At 34.6% G+C, this 9146-nt stretch overlaps 1 protein-coding gene across 2 annotated transcripts in view; it reads right to left on the bottom strand.

Moving 5' to 3' along the window:
- Positions 1-2645: 2645 nt before the first annotated feature.
- The window catches only part of LOC106679888 (mitochondrial protein C2orf69 homolog), a 20652-nt gene continuing 14151 nt past the window's right edge, over positions 2646-9146 (bottom strand). Inside the window, exon 4 of one of the 2 annotated variants that reach the window (XM_067049239.1) lies at positions 2646-3444. In XM_067049239.1, coding sequence (XP_066905340.1) covers positions 3233-3444 — 212 coding nt within the window. In that variant the 3' untranslated portion in view covers positions 2646-3232. The remainder of the gene's footprint in view (positions 3445-9146) is intronic. The other variant, XM_067049238.1, reaches the window with a different exon arrangement.

The following is a 9146-nucleotide window of genomic DNA, read 5'->3' as shown; positions in this document are numbered from 1 at the left end:
CTCTAGTTGATTCTTTCCATCAATCTTTAGCTGTAGAATACATTGACAGTCTTATACAATGTGGAAGGTTTTTCATCATTATTTTCCATGTAAGTTTTATAATGTGAAATGCTTTCTATATTTTCTCACTAATTTTGATTTTTCTTTCATCTACGTTTTTGGATTCTTCATCCACCTTCAGGATGATACATCTGAAATTTGGAAAATCTTCTTCCCATCTGGTTATTAGAGTTGTGGTTTTACTTTGTAATAGTTTGATAAAAAGTGCAATCCCAAAGAGCTTAGGATAATTTCCCTGCACAGGAGAATTATAAATGGCTTCAAGTTATGGGGATTAAGGATTTCTACGGAATAATGTAAAACTGTTGGTCAAAGGACCTCTCTCTTTAAAGGCAAGTTCACACTGGACGTCCAGAGGTTTCATCGAGGAAAAGGGGTGGAACCTGAGTGAGATGATGAGTAATATCAAAATAAGTTACTGTCGAAGGATCTTTGGAACTATAGTCCACCTGTACATCAGCCTCTTGTTGAGTGATTCTATGCTATTCTAGGGAGATTTATAATTCTTTTTTATTTATTTGGGATTTTAATGTTTCTTTGTTCCCTAACTGAGGGCAGGAAATGGCGGATTATCCAACAGGTTACAACTTATTCTAGCAAGAGTGAGGCGGTCAAAATTTATTCTGAGGTTCTACTAATAAATAAGTTGAAGTGATCAGGCCAGATACAACCTGATATAGCTTCTGACATGAATGTTTAGTGTATTGCTCAACATGCTCGACTAACCATGTACTATATAATATATATAGTAATATACAGTAGTCATAGCCAAAGTTGTTTAGGAATCTCCTTTAGTAATATACAGTATTCACAGCCAAAGTTGTTTTGGAATCTCCTCTAGTAATAGAAAGTAGTCACATCCATATAACTAGAATGAATTTTGTTGTAATTACACTTAACCTATTCAGAAACAAAACCTACCCTTAGATAAGCAAACTTTTTTTATGTACCTGGAATAAAATTGTTGTTTTTTTCGGCCAAGACTCCCATTGGAGTCCTATACTGCCTAACCATGGTTGGGGGTCAAAGTTCTTCATTTTGTGGGACCGCCACTCAATGAAAAAAGTCAACGTCCCAGGCCGGATTCGAACCGGCACCACCAATAGACATCTAATTGGTAAGACTGTGTCTTAACCACTGAGCTATGGGCGGCCCCTAAAAATTTGTTGTTATTCCACTTAACCTATTAAGAAACAAAACGTATACTTAGATCAGCAAAATATTTTTTACTTAACTGGAAATGAAGTGCGTTGAGCCCTTAAGTGTATTTTGAGATTTTTTATTAAGACAAAAAAAATATAATCTAAAAAGGTGAACATTTTCAGTGTCATATATAAGAATCACTGATTCTTTTTAGGTTCATTGTATTGAATTCTGTTTAGTGACTGTGGAACCTATAGAGGAATATGAAAATGATAATAAGATTTACAAGTATATTTTAGGGGTCAAGAAAATCCCCTTGAAATTTTAATAGCTGAGAATTCTATCAGAGATTGAGGTTTATCAAGGATACTGTTCAATCACACTATACTATTTTAGTGCCTAAAGAAAACTTCTTTCCATATTCCATAAATGAACAGAAAGAACAAAGATATCACACTTATTATAGTATCATGTAAGCTAGACTGGATGCACACCTGCCCCTGTCCCTTATTATAGTATCCACACGGAGATGGAGTGAAATATTCTTTAAATAATTTTACTTCTGAATATCGATCTACAAGACAATTGGCGAATTTTGATGTAGCTAATAGGATTCTGAACCGGCAGCTAATGTAGAATACAAGGATGGCCTTGATTACTTACTTTAAGAAATGTCTTGTATTAAAGGACCTTTCCAATATGCTAGAACTGGAGCTATGGAAAATAGTTTGAAGCATACTTCAGGTTGCTCTCTCAAACCATTTTGATCTACAGGTTGAGCAAGTGTAAACTATTTTGTAGCTCAGTTTCATTAGATCGCAATCCATAAGTCTGTGGACCACAAAATGAGAAATTCCTAACTTGAGGCGGAAGGGGAGTTTCCCATGGAAAATAATTTGAAATTAGATTAAGGTTAAATTAAAAGAATATTATAAACTATTTCTATAGAGGATTTGTCTGTTAAAAGTTTTCTACTGACATTCAAACATAAGGAAAGATAAATAATAAAATCAGTACTGACAATATGTGATCACAAAATAAATGTTAGTGGATCGATCCTCTAGCGGTTGGAGGGCTGCCACTGTTCTAGATAGAGTAATTTAAAAAAAAGTTCATTCTGGTTTCTCTCACTTCTTCTCTTTTTTTCATTTTTTTTTTTAAACTTTTGATATTGATAATATTATAGTTCTAACCATGGGTAGTTTCTCTACACGCCCCTATCACTCCATTATAACTCAGGTCAAATTTACTGAATGTATTATAATGTGGAGTTGTAAATTTCAATAAATATATTAAGTACAAAAAGATATTGATAATAGGTACCAATATGTAAAAGAATTACATTACAATAAAAATAGAGGTCATGAATCGCCATCTGCTGTAAATATTTCAAACAATTTGGAACAAAGACCAATGAAAGAGATTATTAAAATAAAATTGTTTATTGCCTGATATTATATTTACATATTTAAACAAATATATATTTTTTAAATACTTGTCCTATTTAATAAATATAATACATAAAAAAATATGGTAAAAAGGAGATTATTTAACTAAATGGTAAGTACAATGAAGCGACTTATATCTTATTTCAATGGAAGATACATAACAGCACAAATGGCAAAACAAAAAATATTTACATTCCAGTTTTTAATTATCAAATACATTTCCTCTGACTAGAAAGTTAATATTAAAAAGAGTGAGTCACTTAAGAGTGATTGAGTGAGTCACTCTTAAATCTAGTTACATTCTCAAGTAGCATCAGCCATTGTCGGAAATAATTAAATAAACAACTCCAATGATTGATGTCACTGCAGCCATATTCCATACTTCTACATCAATTAACTGGCATGTCACAAACCATGCTCGTATGGAGAAAATGCTGTCTTAGCACAGGCTTAACAATATTCAGTAAAACTGCGACTCGTTAAATTTAATTTTTAATTTTTTTTTTTAACAATTTATCTTTAGAAGGCATAATATACTTTCTAGCCGAACATGACCATTCTGTGTACTATTGCACTTATTATTAAGTAACGCCGTCGTTGAAGCTGAAGGCGGCGTCGATGACGTCAAAATGGATGCTAAGGCTGGGAATGCTGCTTTCGAAATGGATCATCCGTTTCACCGGAGAACCCAACTTCCTCAACCAATCGGAAAATGCCTTCTCTTCTTTCCTGATCCAAGGCCTCCTGTCATCACAGATCTGGTAAGGAGTCACATGGACGTGGACCCTGATACCTGACAACAAATAGCCATATTACACAAATTATGTGAAGCAGTGAAAGGAAAAGTGGTGTAATTCATTACTTTTTTTTTACATGAGGTCATGACCAAATCAGCCTCCTCTTTAGCCAAATCTATTAGATCAAATAATCATGCAGCTCATACCTCTCTTAATAGCTGCACAGCAATAGCATTTCTATTCAACTTTATTATGTGTGTTATATACATATACATATTTGTATAAACACAAATATAAAAAGTCGACTTATGTATTTCTTAACATCAAAAGAAATTATTGACAGACGACAATTAGCTATCAGGTCTATTAGCAAAACAGAGGTTTACAGAACCAAAAAATTACATACTGATTACAAAACATATCACATGACGAGATAGAACTACCAATTCAATCCAACAAATGGCTACAACCTACATCATACATAAAGGTACTTTCACCGATGAACACATATGACTCTGATATAACTGACATATACAAGGATGGTAGCAAGATGGATGGCAATGTTGGTTGTGCAAGGACTGGTTCAGATAAACTTGGAAATGTAATAGAATGCCAGTACAAGCTAGCATCATGGTGTTCCATCAACCAGGTCGAGAAATTAGCCGTTTTAAAAGCCTTAGAAAACCTTGAATATACTGAATATATATGACAAATATATGAATACTTCTAAGGTGCATTTGCATATAGTCTTACATACAGATAACATGAATGTTCTGCACTCACTCAATAACATAAACATTCATGACCCATTGACTGAGGAAATAAGACTAAAAATACTTTAACTACAGTATTTTAAAAAATCAGTGGAGGTAAAAGGACACTCGAGCATAGAGGGTAACGAAAGAGCTGACTCGGCCAAAGAGGAAGGAACCATACAGCCCTCTTATAGCAAGGCTCCCATCTCCCATATCAGAAATCTTATCACCAATGAGCTTGTTGCTAGCTGGAACACAATGTGGAATTCTTTGGATAAATCACCTAGCCTTCACAAATACATTACATAATCACAAACAAATACACAGTACAGAATACACATTGACACAATTCCTTACAGAACATAGTAACACAAAATATTACTTAAAACGATTTAATATTATGACGACTGACAAGTGTGACGAAGATGGGCAAGTGCACAATTTTAAACATATACTTTATGAATGTAAACTTTATGACCGACAAAGAGTTGAGCTAATACAAGATGTGTTACTGAAACAGGGAAATTGGCCTGAACCAGAACATATACTTTTTACTAAATTTAAGACAGACTTACTATTCATAAAACAAATTGACTTTGACCAGCTGACTAATTATAGAAGGGCAATCTATTTATTTCTCACTAGGTAGTCAATCTATTTTTGATACATTGTCTGTTTCTATTTTATGTTGTTATTTGTGTCATTATGTATTTATTAGAATAATATGAATTTAAATTTTGTACCTCTGATTTTTTATTAATGGCTTGATTCTTATGTTTTTCTATTGTGGTCATTTCTTTAAAATTTCGCTTGTCGTTTTTTTCCTGATGTATGATTTTTGGAGCATCAAATTTAAATATATGTCATGTTTGTCTAAAATGTGTAGCGAGAGCTTTTTGGTCAGGTTTGTTTGGGTTGTTTGTTATAGAGGTACAACTATATTTATGTTGATACACCCTTCTTTTTACATACTGTTCTGAAGTTCTAAAGTAGGATTTCCTGCAGTTTTCTTCACAGGGGATTTTATACACTATATTAGATAGTAGTTCTATTTTATCCTTGTCTTTTTGTATTGGTGTAAAGTTTAGATAAAGTGGCCGTGTTTTTGTATGTAAATGCGTTATCGTTTTTGTCTTTGTAATTCTTTAGAGTTTTTGATATTCCCTCTGAAAGTGTGGGTATATATGAGATTGTGTAGTATCTTTTGCTGTTGATTTCATGGAGTTGTGGTTGTGTCAATGTTTGTGTTTATGCTTTAGTAATTGATAAACTAGTTTATGTGGGTACCCATCTGATAGGAGATCTACAACTTTGTTTTTTATTATTTTTTGATATTTAGGGGATGTTAAATTTTGTGTCCGGTTCATTAAATTTTTAGCTGTGTTAATTTTGTATCTTTTTGGGCATTGGCTGATATAGTGTATGTATCTTCCATAGTGAATAGGTTTTTGCCACCATTTCGTTTCTAATATAAATTAATATAAAACCGGTACATGTGGCGAAGCCTAAACAGACCTGACTTTCATTTCAAAACCATTTCAGGCCTTCCCTGAATTTAAATATGTAAGCATCATAAAGTAGAACACACTGTTGAGAATTTTTTGTGATAATTATTTGAAGAGAGTGTATGTTCTAAAAAAAAAAGCTGTTTTTCTCATTGTAGGGCTCGACTCTACAAACAAATAAGTTGCGAAATATCGCCAAAAAATGTATTATTACAAAGTAATTATTGACTGATCCTCAAGACCCACCAAAACAAATGTATACATACAACAGTCGAGAAAAAAGTTATCAGTATATAAGTAAAGTAAGTCCGGGGAAAATTGGAGAGGGAAAAAATCAGGAGAGTAGCTCGGGAGAATTTAAACCTCACAGATAGGAAGGGAATGATAAAAATTGGGACAATTGTATATAGAAAGTTGGGATCAAACAGGGGTAAGGAGATTCAGCGATACGAGGGACCATTCAGGGTGATAATAATAAGAGAACATAATGTTGTGACTATTGAGAGTATTAGAGAACCCAAAAAGCATAGGACCGTTCATATTGAACAACTTAAAGTCCCACAAACTGAAACACCGGCACAAGAGTAATCCGGAGTGTCCTCATCTCAACTTATCTGTTGTGTTATCTTTTCTTAACTGGTAATTAATTTTTTTTTAATTTATCTTTGATTATGGCGATGTACTGAATAAATTACGTTGCATTTTTTTTAATTGTATAAATTCATGATTTTATTTTTATTTTGCTTTACTTTTAGTTTGTAATAAGCGATTATGAGGAGTGTCTATCTTTTGCTTTCTTTATTTTGTTTTCTTTATTGTAAATAGTTATTTTTGTTGTATTTTATATTAATTTATTGTATAGTTAAAGTTTACGAGGATTGTTCGTAAACTGGTGGGGGGGAGTTACAGCCTCAGACAGCTGTTACTTCGATGTCAGCTGACTGAGGTGATCAGCTGATCGCATGTATATAAAGAGATGTACCGAACCCAATAAAGTTAGTTAGTATGTTACAGCAGTTCACACGTGTTACATCTTATTCCTTCTTCTCTTTTTTGACATTTGACTTTCGCCGATACTTAACTTATACACACACTTATATATATATTTTTTTTTAAATAATTTATTTATTGTTATTTACAACAGTATACACATATATACAACAAGTAAATTTGCTGTAGGTGATATAGTGACATGATACAAGCATGTGGAGAATCTAACCACTGAAAGAACTCCAATAAAATTTCTAGAGGAGAAGATCTCGAGGCCATCTTCTTTTCAGACGTCTAGGAGGATTATTAGGTAATGAAGGAGAAGCCAGGTTAGAAACCAGTGGATTTGGGTGGTTGAGAAGTTTATTATGGAAGGAATGGTATCTGGTTCTGGCCAAATCGGCAACATGTGGAACATTGAGGTCCTGATGGATGACTTGATTTGTGACAAAGTAAGGAACATTAAGGATTTTGGACTGTAAAGATTGGATTCTGGAGGAATTTGATGGTTTAGTGGAGCTCCAAAGCTCAACTCCGTATGTCCAGATAGGCCTTATAATAGTCATGTAGATCAGTCTTGTAATGGATTGGCAATTTAGACCGTTTGTCTAGTAAATGTTGCAATAGTCGGAATCTACGAGCAAGAGGGGTATTATTAAAGGATACTGTAGGGCAAGAGGTCATGGGTTTACGTAAAAGGGTAAATGTGATTTGGTGGGATTTATTGGAATTAATTTTAATCCTCCAGTTTTGGCACGATTCTTCAAGAGTGGTGATGTGGGATTGGATGGTTTGGGATACAATGTAAGGATCATTGTTCACTGACAATAGACATGTGTCATCGGCATACGTGGTGATAGTGTTAGGATGGGTTGGGATGTCAGCTGTGAAAACTGTATAAAGGGTAGGACCAAGGATACTACCCTGAGGTACACCAGCAGACTGACGGAATAGGGATGAATAAGCGCTGTTGTAATTTACTTGAAATAATCTGTTGGAGAGATAAGAACGGATAATGAGGAAGTATGTAGGGGGTAGGAATTCACGGATCTTATATAGCAGTCCTGGGTGCCAGACTCGATCGAAAGCCTGTTCAATATCAAGAAAGACTCCCAAGCAGTACATTCTGCGCTCCAATGAAGACGAGACATCAACCACACGATGGCATTGATGGATAGTGGAGTGGGATGTTCGGAAACCAAACTGGTGATCTGGAATTATGTGGTTGGAATCAAGGATAGGGTACAGGCATCTTAAGATGAGTTTCTCAGGGATTTTGCCCATGATAAGTAACAAAGTGATAGGACGGTAGGAGGATGGGTATTCAGGCGGCTTTTGAGGTTTGGGAATCATTTTGATTATGGATAATTTCCATGGGTTAGGAAAATAAGTGGATCTGAGTACAGCATTGTAGATGAAGGTGAGGAATAGAACAGATTTTCGAGGAAGATGTTTTAGAATATGGGATGTAATTAGGTTATAACCGGGAGCTTTGCGGGTAGGTAACTTCTGAATGATGTTGGATATTTCTGAAGGATGAAATGCTTTAGGTGGAAGGGTCATTTGGAGTGGAATGATTAATTCTTCTTCAATGTATTCGATGTGGGTTGGATTAAGAATGTCATGGTGTGGGTCAAATGTTTTTGAAAGGTGCTGACCGAATACCTGAGTTTTTTCATCGTCCGATTTAGTCCATGTTTGTGATTCAGTAAGAAAAGGGTGATTAAAATTTTTGAAGTTAAGGAGCTTCTTAGTGGCCGTCCATAAGGATTTGTCATTAGTCATGAGGTTTTGAGTTAAGTTAGTTAAATTTTGTATTTTCAATTTTTAAAGTTCTGTTTTGAGTTTGTTTGTCCACGTAGTATAATATGTTTTATCTGCGGGGTATCTAGTCCTGTGCCACTTCGCTCTTGCTCTGAGTTTTTCCTTTAATAAGATGCGAATATGCTGTGGCAAGTTAGTAAGTATATCATTAATAATTTTACTGGTCGTCATGTTGTCATATATGCAAATTCTTATAAAGTCTGTTATGTTTTTTATTGGTTCGTCAATGTCATGTTTAGTTTTAAGTGGAGTTTTTAAGTCCAGTTTGTTTTCCAAATCATTCCGAAATTTGTCCCAGTCAACTTGTCCTTTAATCAATGAGGGAGGAGAGGGCTTAGGAACAAAGCTCGAATGTAAGGAAAGGATAACTGGACTGTGGTCTGAGGAAAGGTCATCTATAGATTCGATGATGGTCTGGGAACAGGAAATTAGGGAGGTGATAAATATATCTAGGATATCTGGACGCTTCTTGAGAGATGTAGGCCAATAAGTAGGACTCATGGGCGTGAGGATAGAATAACTATTGGAGCTAGTAACTCTGGAAAGGATATTACCATGGGTATTGGATGTACGACATCCCCATCGTTGATGTTTGGCATTATAGTCTCCTCCAGCAATGATGCGCGATCTGAAGGATCAGAATAAAGAGTCAAGGTGATTGTAGGAAAGAGAATTACCAGGGGG

The sequence above is a fragment of the Halyomorpha halys genome, unplaced genomic scaffold (assembly GCF_000696795.3).
Source record: "Halyomorpha halys isolate HHAL.00 unplaced genomic scaffold, Hhal_1.1 Scaffold229.1, whole genome shotgun sequence".
NCBI lineage: Eukaryota > Metazoa > Arthropoda > Insecta > Hemiptera > Pentatomidae > Halyomorpha > Halyomorpha halys.
The sequence above is the reverse complement of the archived record's forward strand: the minus strand, read 5'-3'. Positions and strand labels throughout refer to the sequence as shown.